Source organism: Bos indicus, chromosome 13 (genome assembly GCF_029378745.1).
Source record: "Bos indicus isolate NIAB-ARS_2022 breed Sahiwal x Tharparkar chromosome 13, NIAB-ARS_B.indTharparkar_mat_pri_1.0, whole genome shotgun sequence".
NCBI classification, from domain to species: domain Eukaryota; kingdom Metazoa; phylum Chordata; class Mammalia; order Artiodactyla; family Bovidae; genus Bos; species Bos indicus.
The window spans coordinates 43,440,195-43,458,013 of NC_091772.1; the positions used below are offsets into that span (position 1 = coordinate 43,440,195).

General features: G+C 41.0%; 2 protein-coding genes across 2 annotated transcripts in view; both read left to right on the forward strand.

Annotated features, from left to right (window-relative positions):
* LOC109568073 (dihydrodiol dehydrogenase 3-like) overlaps nt 1–17,819 on the forward strand; it is a 98,005-nt gene that overhangs the window by 15,229 nt on the left and 64,957 nt on the right. The window lies entirely within an intron of this gene.
* LOC109568090 (dihydrodiol dehydrogenase 3-like) lies at nt 5,428–17,632 on the forward strand. Its single transcript, XM_070801111.1, has 9 exons — nt 5,428–5,542; nt 7,782–7,949; nt 8,222–8,338; nt 9,775–9,852; nt 10,294–10,416; nt 12,284–12,393; nt 13,243–13,408; nt 16,404–16,486; nt 16,972–17,632. Exons 1-9 carry the CDS (start codon nt 5,459–5,461, stop codon nt 17,012–17,014), a joined length of 972 nt encoding a protein of 323 aa, XP_070657212.1. The 5' UTR covers nt 5,428–5,458; the 3' UTR covers nt 17,015–17,632.

Here is a 17,819-nt window from a genome sequence, read left to right on the forward strand (position 1 = left end):
GTGCACTTTTTCATCATCTAGGGGTAGAAATTTCACCTGTATCTGAAATGATTGCTACAGTTACTGCCTGATCTTGTGGTCTCATATAAATTGTAATGAGTCAAACTACCTGTCACTGTGGAGTGAATATCACATGTGGATGTTGGGAGTGGATGTGCAGGTGCCATGTGCACATGGAGCAGACATCTGCATGTGTGCTTGTCGGGGGAGAATGAGGGATGTGTTTGTGGATTTAGAGTTTTAGCCCATTCTGGCCACATCATAGAGTAATGCTCTATGACAACATGACTGATTTAATAAATGAATCTTCCTCCTTATCTTTCAGTGGTGTTGGTCACCCTGAGTATCCATTCTCTGAAGAATATTGACTCTTAACTCTCACTGAGATTCTTCAAGAATTTTGCATCTAGGATGGTGAAGACTTTTGTACTTGGTGAAGGTACTTAAATGAAGTGTCTGAACTTCTGAAAGCTTGCCTTTCCTTTTTAAAAAATAAAAAGTTCATGAAACAATAAAGACTTCAAGTAAGAACTCTTGTTTCTTATCATTAAAATAATACCTCCAAATTATAAAAAATTTGGAAAATAGAAGGGACCAGATAGAAAACAAAGATTAGTTGTGTTTACCCACTTAAAAATACTTACCTTTGGTATATTTACCTTGTGATTTTCCTAGACAAATATGTGCATTTGTTTACTTACAAAGACAAACGTTAATCTACAGGTTGTATACTTCTTTTGAAACTTAGCATACGTAACTTGGTAAGCTAAAAGAATGATTTAAAAAATCAGTTGTTGTATTTTGCTTCCTGTAAAGCAGCACATTTTACTCATTTATATAATTTCTTAATTGTCTGCCCATGCTTAGCATTTTGATGAATTCTTACATATTTTGAGTTTGTTCATTGATCATTCAGCAAAACTTTATTGAATATTCTTTAGAAAGACATTGTTTCATCAATAAATGTCAATAAGTGAAATGAATCCTTGAGCTTTTGGTCTCGTGGAGAATGAGTCTGTGAATGGCATCAGGAGAATTTAGCTGTTAGAAATGGGTATGTGTCTGTTGAGATAGTTCTGCATAACATCTTGCATTTCTGTATGTCTATTAGGCAGAGACATCAACACCCTTCATCTCACACAACTTTTCATTTCTACAAAAGAGCCTTGAAGATAGAGACAGTGATTCCTGCATTTCTCTGGAACAGAAAATGCTTATTCCAGGAAGGACAAGTGTTCATGGAATATTTAAGGGCCAGCAAGTTGGCTGATGTGGGTGGAGTTTAGTGAGGTGGGGAGACAGGAGCTGAAGACAAGTCAGAGAGCCGGTGGGACAGGAGGTCCTTGTCACGTAGGCTTTTAAAGGACTTTACTGTGAGGGAAATGGAGAAGGATATTTCCAGAACACTGCTCTTCAGGCCCCTCTCTGATAGCCAATGGCCACCCTGGCCTGTCCACACGTCCTGCCTGTCTGAGCCAGCTCTGTACTCCACACTTCCCACTTTGTCCAGCATGGCCGGCCCTTGCCCTGAGGGGTGGGTAAACTGAGGCACTGAGGGGGTGTCTGTGGGCTGGGGAGCACACAGGCTGCTCAGTAAACTAGCCAAGTCCTGGACAATGTCCAGCTGCCTCCTCACCCTGTTCCAGGAGCGGGAGTGGGTGCGTGTCTCAGGAGAGGAGTCAGGTTCCCAGGCCTCCTGTGGTCCCCCTGGGTTCACAGCAGCTGCGGGTCTACGACCTCCTGGGGTCATCCCAGGGCTGCAATGCCCAGTGTGTGGTGAGCATGGGTCTCTCCAGGGAGGACCTCCAAGCCCCTGTTCCTCCTCCTCATCTGGGGCACTCCTGTGGGCTCAGTCCTGATCTGACGGCTTCTTTTCCCTTCCCAGCCAGCTCTGTGGGGACGGTTCTATCCAGCCTTGGTGTGGAGGGGGCTTTCTGCTGGTGTCGTGTGTTTTCAGGAGATGGAACCCCCTAATGTGGTTCTGGGGGAGCTGAACTCAGTGTCCTTTTGCCCACCTGGAGCTTCTCCCCAAGACAGTGTGTGATACTTGCTGTGCGCCAAGCATGGCTCAATTGTTCAGGAAGAGTCGGTGCCGATTTCTTTTCTTCCTTTCATGGATCAGGCTTCCCAGGTAGGGCAGTGGTAAAGAATCTGCCTGACCATGCAGGAGATACAGGTTGCATCCCTGATTCAGGAAGATCCACTGGAAAAGAAAATGGCAGCCCACTCCAGTATTCTTGCCTGAAGAATACCATGGACAGAGAAACCTGTGGAGTCGGTCCATGGGGTTACAATAGAGGGGTCTTGACTTAGTGACTAAACAGTAACAAAAACAGTTTCATGGCTCATGTTTTTCTCTCTTTTTTCCTCTCTCTCTCTTTTTTTCAGCTTTGTTGTTTCACCTTTCTTTACTGTATGCCTTTTCTCTCTCTCCCTCTGTGTGTTCATGACTGGGTACTTGGACAAGCACAGCACACTCACTGTTTGCAGATTCATACCACATCCTGATTGTCCTTCACTAGCTGACGTTGGCATGTGCCTGGTCCTGGGGTCAGTCCAACAGGAAACAAAGGGAAACTCAGTTCATTTCTGAGTCAACAACTTACCTGGCCCTTGAGTGGCTTTCTGATTCTGGGAAATATATAATTGTTTTTGAATGCCTTACTATCCCCCAAATCCACACTCCAGTTCTATCAGGGTTTTATATGGTTTTGTGTGTGTCTCCACCCTTATTGCCTGGCCCTGGACCCATATATTTCTAGTACCCCTGCAGCTGTAACGATCCAGTCCAGCTGCTCTTCAGTTCAAGCTTAGAGTTAAGTGAAATGGACACCAGTTCCAGGCAAGCTCCAAGTAGGGGAGAATATTGCAGGTAAGGATTTCTGCGATGAGTCTGCTTTGAGGGAGGCAGCAGGGTGCTAAGCCGCTGCCCTTTACAGATCAAGATGGCTCTGCTCAAGTCAGGGGAGAGGTGAGTGAGAGTTAAAACATACGGAAATGTCCTTCCCGTCTTTTGGATCTTCCCTAGTTGCGTGTTCACTTTGTTGCCGTAGATGTCTTTTTGACTCTTTCCCAGAACTCCTACTACATTTTTCAGCTGCTTTCTCTTTCCATACTTCCCTTTCCAAGGGAGACTTCACTCCTTCTAGCTTACTATTTTGCTGACATCACTCTATGTGTTCAATTGAATTTTCCTTCACAACATCCACTTGTACCAGTGCATCATGATTTCCCTTACTCTTCCCAAATTTGTTGCAATTTAAGTTGCTTATAGGTTTTTCTTTTATGAATAATATTTAGCACAATAACAAACTATGTAAAATATGTATTCAGTTCAGTTCAGTCGCTCAGTCATGTCCGGCTGTTTGCGACCCCATGAATCACAGCACGCCAGGCCTCCCTGTCCATCACCAACTCCTGGAGTTCACTGAAACTCACGTCCATCGAATCGGTGATGCTATCCAGCCATATCATCCTCTGTTGTCCCCTTCTCCTCCTGCCCCCAATCCCTCCCAGCATCAGAGTCTTTTCCAATGAGTCAACTCTTTGCATGAGGTGGCCAAAGTATTGGAGTTTCAGCTTTAGCATCATTCCTACCAATGAACACCCAGGACTGATCTCCTTTAGCATGGACTAATTGGATCTCCTTGCAGTCCAAGGGACTCTCAAGAGTCTTCTCCAACACCACAGTTCAAAAGCATCAATTCTCCAGTGCTCAGCTTTCTTCACAGTCCAACTCTCACATCCATACATGACCACTGGAAAAACCATAGCCTTGACTAGACGGACCTTTGTTGGCAAAGTAATGTCTCTACTTCTGAATATGCTATCTAGGTTGGTCATAACTTTCCTTCCAAGGAGTAAGCGTCTTTTAATTTCATGGCTGCAATCACCATCTGCAGTGATTTTGAAGCCCCAAAAAATAAAGTCTGACACTGTTTCCACTGTTTCTCCATCTATTTCCCATGAAGTGATAGGACCAGATGCCATGATCTTCATTTTCTGAATGTTGAGCTTTAAGCCAACTTTTTCACTGTCCTCTTTCACTTTCATCAAGAGGCTTTTTAGTTCCTCTTCACTTTCTGCCCTAAGGGTCGTGTTATCTGCATATCTGAGGTTATTGATATTTCTCCCAGCAATCTTGATTCCAGCTTGTGCTTCTTCCAGCCTAGCGTTTCTCCTGATGTACTCTGCATAGAAGTTAAATAAGCAGGGTGACAATATACAGCCTTGACGTACTCCTTTTCCTATTTGGAACCAGTCTGTTGTTCCACGTCCAGTTCTAACTGTTGCTTCCTGACGTGCATATAGGTTTCTCAAGAGGCAGATCAGGTGGTCTGGTATTCCCATCTCTTGAAGAATTTTCCACAGTTTATTGTGATCCACACAGTCAAAGGCTTTGGCATAGTCAAGAAAGCAGAAATAGATATTTTTCTGGAACTCTCTTGCTTTTTTGATTATCCAGCAGATGTTGCCAATTTGATCTCTGGTTCCTCTGTCTTTTCTAAAACCAGCTTGAACATCTGGAAGTTCACAGATCACATACTGCTGAAGCCTTGGTTACATTATAAAAGTACTCTAAAAAGCTATGTAACTTAGTACATGGTATAAATACTCAAGAGCCTGTTTGACCTGCACACAGTATCCACAAACTGTTTGATTAACGCCAATAAACACTTTGCCAAAATGTCTGGTTTTGGTATCCTTTTCAGAATTTCACCCTAGACAGGTCTGTAAGGGCTTCTTAGGTGGCCCAGTGGTAAGAATTCAGCTGCTAATATAAGTGACACAAGAGAGTTGGGTTCGATCCCTGGATCAGGAAGATACTGTGGTGTAGGAAATGGCAACCCACTCCAGTATTCTAGCCTGGTAATTCCATGAACTGTGGAGCCTGGCGGGGTACAGTCCATGGGGTTGTAAGAGTCGGACATGACTTACTGACTATACCTCTACCACCACAGGTGTGTAAAGCAAAATAATTTTGCTGCTGGAAAATTTAAAAAGGCAAATTTGGTTTGTTTTACATTTTTATTCTTTCTTAAGAGATTACATTTTAGAAAATGCTTATTAATCATCACTTCTTAATTGTGTAATTAGTGTGCCTTTCTGTACTATGAAATAGTTGTTTCAATTGATGTTTGATCAAAAGTGGGCTTTATAATTAGAAATGTGAAATGACTGGTATGTGGAGGTTTCTGTGTAACATTTGGTCAATAATTGTTTGGCACGTTTCATCATTATATAACTGAAGTTATTCTGATAAAAAACAAAACAAAACAAACTACCAATGTAACTGGCTTCATTTTTCTTCTTACCTATGGGCACTGGTTTAATCCTCTCCTCCTCCAATGTATCTGTTATCATTGGACAGTCAGCTGGGGGTGTTAACTTCCTGTATTTTATAACCTATGGAGGAAGAATAAAAGATCAGTCTGCTTATTCAGAGGTGAAACAGGTAATGGATCCCAAAGGCCAGAGAGTTAAGCTTAATGATGGCCACTTCATTCCTGTCCTGGGATTTGGCACCTCTGTACCTCCAGAGGTATAAGTACTGGTATGGGCTTGAGATATAAATAGTAGTGGATGTAACATGAGTGGAAGAGACTTGGGTTGTCAAGCACTGAGCTCCTGGCTAGCTCCTCTAGCCACTATCCAGGCTAGAATCATGTCCTGTCAAAGGGGAGAGAGCATCCAGTCTTCACTCTGCATCAGGGTCTGAGGCTGTGCTCACCTGCAGATTACTTTGGGTTTCCCCCAGTTTCTGTTTCTTTCTCAGCTTTGCAGAAGAGGTGATTCTTGGCTGTCAAGATCACTGGCTGTCTGTTTTGTTTTGAGGGCGATTGCAACAGCCGGGTTTCTCTATGTATTTCATTAGTTCCAGAACTCTTACCTCCTTCAAAAAAAGGTGTGACCCAGAGAAGTATTTGAGGTGGAAGGTCCTAAGGATGAGGTGAATAGGAACTAATGGGAGAGAATTGCTTTTCTACCGTGGGGTGCCTGGTAGGTGCCAGACAAGACACTCTAGCTCTATTTTGCCTTGTACTTTGGTTGCTCCTTGGAAACTTCTAATGGAAAATATAGTGTCATTTGAGGGGATAAGCTACCATCTTACAGGCCAGGTTGTGTAATGTATCCTTGTGTGTTGTAGTGTCTTTTTATTAAAGTGTAGTTTTCAGTGCTTAGACAGAAAAGGGACTAGTGGACAAGTCTCTAGACCTGAAGCTGGAAAGTTTGCTGTCCGTCTTGTCTTTAGAGAATGTAGTTGTGATAAGTTCTGATCCTGAAACTTTGCATCTCATTTTTTCATTTGGAAAACAGAAGGAAATATTCAGAGGCATTTTGGAAAGAGAAGACAGGACTTCGTAGTGCAAAGTATGGTAAGGGGAGTAATGTGTCCAGGCTAGTACTGAAGCTCACTGGCCCATTCCTCAGTGCATCCCTGAATGCCCAAATGTTTAAGAAAGACCAGGACCGAACCCAACAGAGGGTGGTTACACCAATTATCTACCTCCTTGAAATAGGAAAGATTCTGACACATGAAAAAGAAATGGAATATTATTTAGCCTTTAAAACAAAGTTAATACTGCCACACAGGTTGAAACCACACAGGTGTACTGGGAGAAGTTTAGCTAGGTGAAGTAAGCCAGAAATAAAAAGACAAATACTACATGATGTCTTTGTGAAAAGTGAAAGTGAATTCGCTCAGTCGTGTCCGACTCTTTGCTACCCCATGGATTGTAGACTACTAGGCTCCTCTGTCCATGGGATTTTCCAGGCAAAAACACTGGAGTGGGTTGCCATTTCCTTCTCCGGGAGATCTTCTTGACCCAGGGATCAAACTTGGTTCTCTCTTATTGTAAGCAGATGCTTTACCATCTGAGCCACCAATGAAGTCTCTTTGTAGGTGGAATCAAAAATAGTGGAACTTATACAAACATAGAGTAGAGAAATGAAGACCAGAAGCTGGAGACAAATCTGCAAAAAATGGAAAGATGTTTGTCAACAATGTAGACCTTCAGTGATAAGATGAATAAGTTGGTGACCTGATGCAAGCACCATGACTATAGTTATGAATAATGGGTTATACCCTGAGATTTTGTAGACACTAGATCTTAAGTTTTCTTACAAACTCCCTAAAGTAAGGTAAGTGAAATGAGGGATCTGCTACCTAGCTTGATTTCAGTGATCATCAACAATGGATCCTTATATAAGAACATTACTTTGTACATCTTGAATAGATACAGCTTATATTTGGTATATTCCACATATCTTCACTGGTAGACAGTGGTCTTAGATGCTTTCACCTTGCTCCTTGATGCTTTTTGTTATTATTGTTGTTCAGTCACTAAGTCATGTCTGACTCGTTGTGATCCTATGGATTGCAGCAGGCCAGGCTCCCTGTCTCTCACTATCTCCTGTAGTTTAATGTCTTTATCATATACCTTACACCTTTGTTGATTTTGCTTCAAGTATCTTATAGTATAAATCTTATTCATGACTACAACTTTATGCTAGGTCCTTTAGGTCCACTGAACCGGGAGGTGGGCTTAGAGTCCTCTGATGCCTGTGATCGACCATAGATCATTAGGGAGGTAAGGGTTACTGGGTTTGTATTTAAAATCTGACTAGGAATGTTCAGGGAAACTGTCCAGGGTTCAGCACCACACATACAGATCTAATCAAAGACATGAAGAAAAGTTGATTCTTTGGAAGATCAAAGCTTGTGCTAGCAATCTCTTAATCATGTGGATGTTAAAATTCTGCCTTTGTTGCTTATGTAGGTTCCTAAGAGAGAAGCTCTGGAAGTTACCAGATTTGCTATAGAGGTTGGGTTCCGCCATATTGACTGTGCTTATGTGTACAAAAATGAAGAGCACGTTGGCCAGGCCATTCGAAGCAAGATTGCAGATGGCACTGTGAAGAGAGAAGACATATTCTACACGTCAAAGGTGTTGTGTGTTGTGTGTGTGAATATGTGGGCTTGTGAGTGTGCCCTGGTGGCTAATATATAATGGGATCATTTGTTTGGTGAAGAGTTGATTGGTGAACTATGCTTCTTGGTATATTCTTAAGGTATTAGAAATCCTTGGTGTTCAGTGGTTAAGAGTTGGCACATTACCATCATTGGTCAAGAAAGTAATATCCCACAAGTCACATAGTAAAACCAAAAGAAACTTCCCTAATTATTATTAATAAAATTTCTATTGTTTAATATTTTCAGCTTTGGTGCACTTTCCATCAACCAGAGTTGGTCAGACCAGCCTTGGAAAAGTCACTGAAAAATCTTCAACTGGACTATGTCGATCTCTATATTATTCATTTTCCACTGGCTATGAAGGTCGGAAATATGTGTGATCACATCGATGTTATATCTTGTGTTAGAATGTGCGTCAACTTGCATGGATGGTTGAATTAAGATTTTTATTAGTAGATTGAAGGGATGATAATGCTAGAGTAGACTCCCCCAAATAAGCCTTTGTGGTCATCTATTTACTGAGTTTCTTTGAATCTGTTACATGCCTCTGAGACAAAGGAGTTAATAATCTGAGAGTCTCTGCCTGAAAAACTTGAGGAAGTAGAAATAGGTGAGTTCTGTACACAGTCCTGGTTATGACTCCTGAGTGTCTGGGGATTTCATGAACCAAGAGTTTGGTGAAGCCGTGGTGAGCATGACACTGCCTTACATTGAACATGATGACTTTATCTTGTCTTTCATCCTTTTAAGTTGAGCAGATTTGGTGGTGCTCCCACTTGGGTGAGTCTAAACCTTGTACCTTTATAGGGAATTAGGAGGCATTGTCTACAGTCCTGCCCTACTTTATGATGAGATGTTTAGACTGCACTTAGTCATTAAGAATGTTTTACTTAGAAGTCAAATAGGGGCGCTGTATCAACCAAGAGGGGTGGGATTTGGAGGGAGATGGGAAGGAGGTTCAAAAGGGAGGAGATATATGTTTACCTATGGCTGATTCATGTTGAGGTTTGACAGAAAACAACAAAATTCTGTAAAGCAATGATCCTTCAATAAAAAAAGAAATTAAAAAGAAAGAATGGTTTACTTAGAACTCTTGATTTCAAGTTACAGAAATCAACTCAAACCATCTAATGCAAAATAGCTAAGTGGACTATGTAGACTGCAAGTCTCAGAGCGAGAAATTTGAGGATTTGCAGGACTCTTCAGAAATGTCTCCTTTTTCTATCCCTTATCATGGCATTACTATATTTTTACTGAACATTTTCCATTGGTGGCAAGTATGATTTTGGGGGCATTTCAAGGCTCAGGGTCATGAATATTTGAGAGCATGTCTGGCTCTTCCACACTCCATGCCAACCTAATGAGAGCTTTGCTGGTTCACATGCCAGCTCTAGGGCATCTGATACTCAAAGGGAAAAGGAAATCTGAGTATCTAGCCCAGGTGTAGCTTTCAATTTTTATTCTGGAAATTATAGCATGGAACTTACAGCAATTCTCAGACCAGAGACATTTCAAGAAAGGCAAGTACAAGAAACAGACAAAATTCACAGAAGTCACTGGAAGTCCCTATTTTTTAGGACATATAAAAATTGTATTTTTTGTAACATATAATAAGTGTAAGACAATAGAATAAGCCTTCCTCCTATAGAAGTTGCTTACAACTCCATACATAAATCACCTCGCAAATGTAGAAAGTTGTAAACCTACCTCATGGAGATTTAATTCCTGGTGCCTTGCAGCTTGGCTAAATGTGGAGAAATTATTTTATCACATCTCCAATATTTCTGCTTCTGTTCCAGCCAGGGGAGGAATTATTTCCAAAAGATGAAAATGGAAAACTGATATTTGACTTGGTGGATCTCTGTCACACATGGGAGGTGAGTCCAGGGAGGAGAGAACCAGTGGAGGATCCAGGTGAGGGGGAACCTCCTTCATTTCTTCCACCTCTGAGAATGGGCTGTGGCCCATCTGACTCAGCAGTTCATGAATCTAAGGGCTGCGATGCTGAGGTTGTGGGGAGGAAACCATTGCTGAAATGTTTCCATGGAGGAATGAAATGGAGAATTTTGGACAATGAAGACAATGCATTTTTCCTTCCATATATGTCTTCTTCAGTTTTTTTTATGGAGGAAATGGTAATTCTTCAATTTATGTGTTGACTTTCTTCCATTTTTTCCTCTTGATACTCAACACTAGTTCTTTTTTTTTTTTTTTTTCAACACTAGTTCTTGAACGTGACCATGTTTATTGATTTTTTCAGCATTTGTTCTTGTTCTATTGTCCATTCCAAGTGACTGTTCACCACCCCTCCCTTCCAGGCCCTGGAGAAGTGTAAGGATGCAGGGCTGACCAAGTCCATCGGGGTGTCCAACTTCAACCGTAAGCAGCTGGAGAAGATCCTAAACAAGCCGGGGCTCAAGTATAAGCCCGTCTGCAACCAGGTGAGCAACTCAGCTCCTCTCTCTCCTGCTCTTCAGACCCTCCTTCTTGCACTAAAGCCAGACGTCTGTCTTTCCTTCCCTCCTGTTCATCCGACCTTTGTGGACAGAGGACTCTAGAGAACAGAATCTCTATCTGGATGGTGTGACTAGAACCCAAAATAGTATCTCTATGTAGTCTGGATGGAAAAGGTGTGGAGGGCATCCTGCTGAATTGTAGGTAGAACCTAGAAGTAGAGGTAGGAGGTGTTTCCCTGAGATTAAAGGATGACAAGATTGAATGGGAAAGTGCCCTGAAATGAACTGTGTATAGGAAGGAAGCCATGAAAACATAGAATGAGAAGTAAATTAATAAAGTAACAAATCAGCTGATATGGGTGGTAAGGGTTTGTGTTGGGTTCTGATGGCTGAATCCTTAGTCTTGTTGTCTCAGCATTTATGAGTCTCAACAGGGAGCACAGAACAGAAACATGTGCTGGAGATGATGAAAGTCATCCAGTTTAGAGGGTGAAGTTAAAGGTTTGTGATGATGCTAACAGAAGATAAAACATTTACTCGGGAATATCTACCAAATGTAGAGTACACCTTTTGATTACTCAGTCTTGGACTGGTTCTTCCATCCATGGTCTGTGAAAAAATTAACTGTATAAGCACACTTTTCTCTATTTCTCTCTAGATGTTGATATTTCCAGTTTACATTTAATGTTGCGATCTTTCTTTTCAGTTCAGTTAAGTGGCTCAGTCATGTCCAGCTCTTTGCGATCCCATGAACCGCAGCATGCCAGGCCTCCCTGTCCATCACTCACTCCTGGAGTCTACCCAAACCCATGTCCATTGAGTCGGTGATACCATCCAACCATCTCATCCTCTGTTGTCCCCTTCTCCTCCTGCCCTCAATCTTTCCCAGCATCAGGGTCTTTTCAAATGAGTCAGCTCTTTGCATCAGGTGGCCAAAGTGTTGGAGCTTCACCTTCAGCATCAGTCCTACCAAAGAACATCCAGGACTGATCTCCTTTAGAATGGACTGGTTGGATCTCCTTGCAGTCCAGGGGACTCTCAAGAGTCTTCTCCAACAACACAGTTCAAAAGCATCAATTCTTTGACACTCAGCTTTCTTTATAGCCCAACTCTCACATCCATATGTAACCACTGGAATAATCATAGCCTTGAATAGACAGATGTTTGTTGACAAAATAATGTCTCTTTTTAAATATGCTGTCTAGGTTGGTCATAACTTTCCTTCTAAGGAATAAGTGTCTTTTAATTTCATGGCTGCAATCACCATCTGCAGTGATTTTGGAGCCCCCAAAAATAAAGTCTGACACTGTTTCCACTGTTTCCCCATCTATTTGCCATGAAGTGATGGGACCAGATGCCATGATCTTAATTTTCTAAATGTTGAGCTTTAAGCCAACTTTTTCACTCTCCACTTTCACTTTCATCAAGAGGCTCTTTAGTTCCTCTTCACTTTCTGCCATAAGGGTGGTATCATCTGCATATCTGAGGTTATTGATATTTCTCCCGGCAATCTTGATTCCAGCTTGTGCTTCCTCCAGCCCAGCGTTTCTCATGATGTACTCTGCATATAAGTTAAATAAGCAGGGTGACAATATACAGCCTTGATGTACTCCTTTTCCTAATTTTCCTATTTGGAACCAGTGTGTTGTTCCATGTCCAATTCTAACTGTTGCTTCCTGATGTGCACATAGGTTTCTCAAGAGGCAGGTCAGGTGGTCTGGTATTCCCATTGCTTTCAGAATTTTCCACAGTTTATCTCTCCTTTAGGCACTTAAAAATTTTAATCTTTATCTGTCATATTAATATTCCCTTTTCAAATAATCTGACACTCTTCTCTGTTGACATTCTACAGGTGGAATGTCACCCTTATCTCAACCAGAGCAAGCTGTTGGATTTCTGCAAGTCACATGATATTGTTCTTGTTGCCTATGGTGCTCTGGGATCCCAACGAATAAAAGAACGGTATTGAATCCTGTTGAAGACAAGTGGGAGTTTCCCTAAAATTCAATTTTTGATGAGATATTTTAAAATACACTACTCAGATAACTCATAAGCAGAGGGGAGAGAGGGGACAGATGGAATATTTTCTTCTCTTTTAACTTCCCATTACCCAGACATTTTTCATACATTGTATTAGCTTGTAGACTCATCATTAACAGATATATGCATTAAAAATCTATATATAATCCCCTAGTTGGACCAGAGACACAAGCTTATGCCATGATTTATGTAGTTGTTAACTAATAACACGTTTCTAAAAATAGAAATTCCAAATCTCATTTACCTTATGCCTAAAATTGGGATAATCATATACAATTCTCAGGTCTATTATGATAGAAAAAACTAAACTTGAACCATTTTTGTAAATATGGGAATACATGTCTCTGATTTTGAAGCTACTTACTTTTTATCAATAGGAAAGTGAAAATAAAAACAATCCGTGGTCTTTCCCTTCTGTTTCTCGATTCATGCCCTTGATTATAGAAGAAAAACAACCTCTGAGAATTAAAGAAAAACCCCGCAACTTTAGCAATCCTGGTCTGAGGTCAATAATGCATCTGAACCACCTGCAGAGCTTTGTAAACACAGAATGGGAGGTGACACAGTTGAGATGCTGATTCAGTTTCTCTTCAGTTAAGCCATGAAATTTGTATTTCTAACAAAATCCCAGGTGATACTGATGATGCTGGTCCATGGACCACACTTTGAGAAGCACTGGTGTAGAGTGTACCTACTTTATCTGTTTGGGAAAACTACTCATGAACTGAGTACTTAGTCTCAGGTCCTCAGCATTTCTGAATTTTCTTCCAGGGTGAATCCGAACCACCCCGTTCTCTTGGAGGACCCAGTTCTCTGTGCCATTGCCAAAAAGCACAAGCAAACCCCAGCTCTGGTTGCCCTTCACTACCAGGTACAACGTGGGGTTGTGGTTCTGGCCAAGAGTTACAACAAGAAGCGGATCAAAGAGAACATACAGGTGATGAGTGGAGCTGTTGGCAGAGGGGTCCTAAGGAATATCCTTCATGAGGGTCATTCTTTGTCTCTCAAGACTTTCCTTGAGACAAGATGAATTACCTGTTCTTCCCTTTGCATGAATGCCTTGTATGTATTCCTGATGGTTTTCTCCTCCTACTGTGGTAGGAGGTGGCTTGGCTGCAGAGGGTTCTATTCTGTTCAGTTGCTCAGTCATGTCTGACTCTTTTCAACCCCATGGACTGCAGCACGCCAGGCTTCTCTGTCCATCACCAACTCCCGTAGATTGCTCAAAGTCATGTCCATCAAGCTGTTGGTGCCACCCAATCATCTCATCCTCTATCTTCCCCTATTCCTCCTGCCTTCCATCTTTTGCAGCATCAGGGTCTTTTCCAATGAGTCAGTTCTTTATATCAGGTGGCCAAAGTATTGGAGCTTCACCTTCAGCATCAGTCCTCCCAATGAATATTCAGGACTGGTTTCCTTTACAATTGACTGGTTTGATCTCTTTGCAGTCCAAGGGACTCTCAAAAGTCTTCTCCAACATCACAGTTCAAAAGCATCAGTTCTTTGGTGCTCAGCTTTCTTTATGGTCTACCTCTCACATCCATACATGGCTACTGGAAAAAGCATAGCTTTGACTGTGGACTTTTGTCGGTAAAGTAATGTCTCTGCTTTTTAATATACTGTCTAGTTTTGTCATAGCTTTTCTTAGAAGGAGCAAAGGTCTTTTAATTTCATGGCTGCAGTCACGATCTATAGTGATTTTGGAGCCCAAGAAATTAAATTTGGACAGAAAATGGAGATTTTAGTTACAGTGCTAGGTCTTCAGTTTATCCTATCACCTTGTACAAATGATGTCTTCTTACCTTCATTCTCAATGGATGAAATTGCATTATGTGATTATTTTAAGCCATTTGGACTGTTTTAACAAAATGCCACAGATTTGATGTCTCAGAAACAATGAAAATTTGTTTCTCACATTTCTGAAGCTGGAGGTCTGAGGTCAGGGTGCCTGTATGTTCATGTAATGGCCCCTCCTCTATGTCATAAAGTTCTCCTTGTATCTTAACATGGTTGAGGGGCAACAGAGTTCTCTCAAGTTTCTTATATGACTGTGATATTGTTGAAATCTCATTCACAAAGGCTCCACCATCATGACCTAATCACTCCTGAATGGCTCCATTTCTAACACGATCCACATGTGAATTTTGAAGCATGAAAATTATGGCAGCAATCTTTCATCTCCAAACCATCGTGGTTTTATTTTGCATTTTCCTGAATACCAATAAGGTTTCATCTTCATATATTTAACCTTCTTGAGTTTCTGTTTTTATGAAGTTCCTCTTCAAGACTTTGTCCACTTTTGCATGATGTCTCTCATTTTTTTCTGTGTAAGAGACCATTGCTCTTCCCTTAGGCATAGGTGTACAGAAAACTCTCCTCAGTTTTAAGATTTAATGCAGAGATCAGTTATGCATCTCTTGATTCTGTGGTTTGAGATTCTGCCTGCACTCAGCTCAACTGTTGTCCTCTTGGCTGGGCTCCCTCATGCATTTGCAGTTCAGTGCAGAGCAGCTTGGCAGTTCTGCTGTAGCAGGTGGATATGACTCTTCTCAGAGGAGCCTGCACATTTCTCCATGTAGTTTTTCATATATATTTGGCTAGGCTGTGGTCAGCTAACCTGATTTTCATCTCAGGACAGTGCTGTGATTTCAAGCCAGGGAGTGGGAAAAAAATCCATGTCATTATCTCAGCTCAGAACTAAGTCACCACTTCTTGCACATTTCAGTCTCCATTGCAAGTTATAGGTCAGGCCATGTCTAGGGTCAGGTGCATAGGCCCTTGAAAAATTGTTTTTCTGTTTCCATTCAAATTTGATTCAAAAATACACCTGAAACTGATTTTCTAATATGATATAAAAATGGTTGCCTATATGTTTATTTACTTAAATGTATTTAATAGATTTTCATTATCAACTCTGTCATATAATAAGTGTCCATAAGTACGTTTGTGGCCCTTCTCTCCTATTTAACTATTCAGTTTTCTGTTCTGTGTTTTAAAAATGGAAAATAAGTGTTTTTTCTCAGAATTATACATTTGTCTTTAAGGATGTCTTGACTGCTCTTGACTGGCTGTTCTTTTATTTAAAATTTAGTATCACTTTTTGGATTTCCACAAAGGAATATGTAATTAAGTCATGTTCATGTTGCACTGAATCACTGGATCACTCTGTAAAATGTATTTCTTTAGAAAGTTGAGCTTTTTTCTCATGACTTTGATGTGAATTTTTAATAGTTTGTTGTTCTTTAATGTTTTAAACACCATTCATTCATAGCTGTTTACACTAAAGCATTAGTTGCTTTAGTTGTATACGACTCTTTGCGACCCCATGGACTGTAGCCTGCCAGGCTCCTCTGTCCATGTGATTCTCCAGGCAAGAAAGCTGGAGTGGGTTGCCATTTCCTTCTCCAGGACATTTCCCCAACACAGGGATCTTCTCCACTAAGGCATTGATGTATAGGTTTCGTTAGATATACTCATAGATAATGAGCAAGTTTCATAACAGATTTCTGAACAGGATTTCAAGGGAGCATTTCCTTCCCACACTGCTTCAGCTGAACGCTGTCACCCTTCGGACGTGTTAGGGAGAGGCAATCAGCCTAATGTTAGCTCAGGTTCAGTATCGAATCAGGAGTGTCTAAAGCAGAGTGTTTGGAAAAGCAGGTTTTAGTTTGTTTTCTGTCACAAGTGATTCACTCAGAAAGATAAGGGACTGATGTGCTGTAATGTTTGTGAGGTGGACAGAGAAGGAGAAGGTGTGGGAAGGAAAGGTGAGAACTCAGCAGAGGGACCCAGGTTATTCTCCTGGAAGCTGAGGACAGACACGTCTTCCCTGTCCCCTCTTCTTGTCTCCATCCAGCTGGAAAGTCCTCCAGTCCCCAGGGGGAGGCCAGCTCCTTCCGGGAGAGGTTAATGTGATTGTTCCTTCCTTCCAGGTGTTTGACTTTGAACTGAGTCCGGACGACATGAAAGCAATTGATGGCCTCAACAGAAATCTAAGATACTATGAATTTCTAATGTAAGTGACTGTTTCACACACACAGTTTTTTTTTTTTTTTTTTTGCTGCAGGCAGGTAAGCAGGGGAACTAAGCTTTTTAAAAAGCTTAATTCTTGGAAGACAGTCCTGATTTCTAGTGTAGGAGTCAGCCAGTTACTTCCTGCAGACCTCAAACCAGAGATTTCCTCCAGGGCTTCATCCTGATCAACAGAAATGTGACTGGGGACCGGGACAGTCCATCAGTAAAATTCCCACAGTTGACATTGTGGTGAATAAATTCACTACTTTGTGCCCCTAATCCCTGTGCCTGGTGTACCTTCTCTCAGAGCCCATGGAGCCAGGAAACACAAAGGGCACAGTGCCTGCAGCCCACTATTCTTTCAGGGACCAGTGAACATGTTTAATTGTTAATTCTATTTACGTCAGGGGAAAATGATTACATTAATTAAAACTATGTTATAATGATGCCAGATCTCATAAATGAATCAACCTCTTTGTCTTCCAGTGGTCTCAGCCACCCTGAGTATCCATACCATGAAGAATATTGACTCTCAGCTCTCACTGTGGTTCTACCATAACTTGTTACTTCTAGGGTGGTGAAGGAAATTTTTATGCCTGAAGAAGAAGTTTAAATAAAGTGTCTGAACTTCTGAAACCATGCTTTTTCTTTTAAAAATAAACTGTTTATGAAACAGCATAGACTTAAAAGAATACGCTTTCTTCCTGATGATTCAAATAATACATATATATGACAGAATATTTAGATAGAGAAGGGACAGGACGGGCAGTGATGATCAGCTGTATTTACCCATTGGATAACAGTTACCTTTGATGTGTTTACCTTGTGATTTTCCTAGGCAAATATGTGTGTTTGTTTATTTATGAAGATAAATAAACTTCAATCTACAGGTTGTATACTTCTCTTGAAACATAGCCTAAGTATCTTGGTAAGCTAAAAATATGAGTTAAAAAATCCAGTATTATATTTTGCTTCCTGTATAGTAAGCAGCACATTCTAGTCATTTATGTAATTTCTTATTTGTCTGCCCATGCTCAGCATTTTGATGAATCTTTACATATTTTGAGTTTATTCATTGGTCATTTAGCCAAACTTTATTGAGCATTCTTTAGTAAGAAATTGTTATATCAATAAATGTCAATAAGTGAAATGAGAAATGTCTTGAGTCATTAGTCTTGTGGAGAATGAAACTGTGAAGGATATGAGGAGAATTTAACTTTTAGAAATGTGTAAGTGTCTGTTGAGATAATTCTGCACAATTTCTCCTATTTCTTCTGTACATCTTTTAGGCAGAGACACCAAATCTCCTTCACCTCACCCACCTTTTCATTTTT

Excerpts from the sequence above, each read along its gene's own strand:
- LOC109568090 (XM_070801111.1), top strand. The coding sequence starts at position 5,459 with ATGGATCCCAAAGGCCAGAGAGTTAAGCTTAATGATGGCCACTTCATT. Across the intron at positions 9,853-10,293 it reads ATCTCTGTCACACATGGGAG|GCCCTGGAGAAGTGTAAGGA; the intron begins GTGAGTCCAGGG and ends CCTCCCTTCCAG. Across the intron at positions 12,394-13,242 it reads TCCCAACGAATAAAAGAACG|GGTGAATCCGAACCACCCCG; the intron begins GTATTGAATCCT and ends ATTTTCTTCCAG.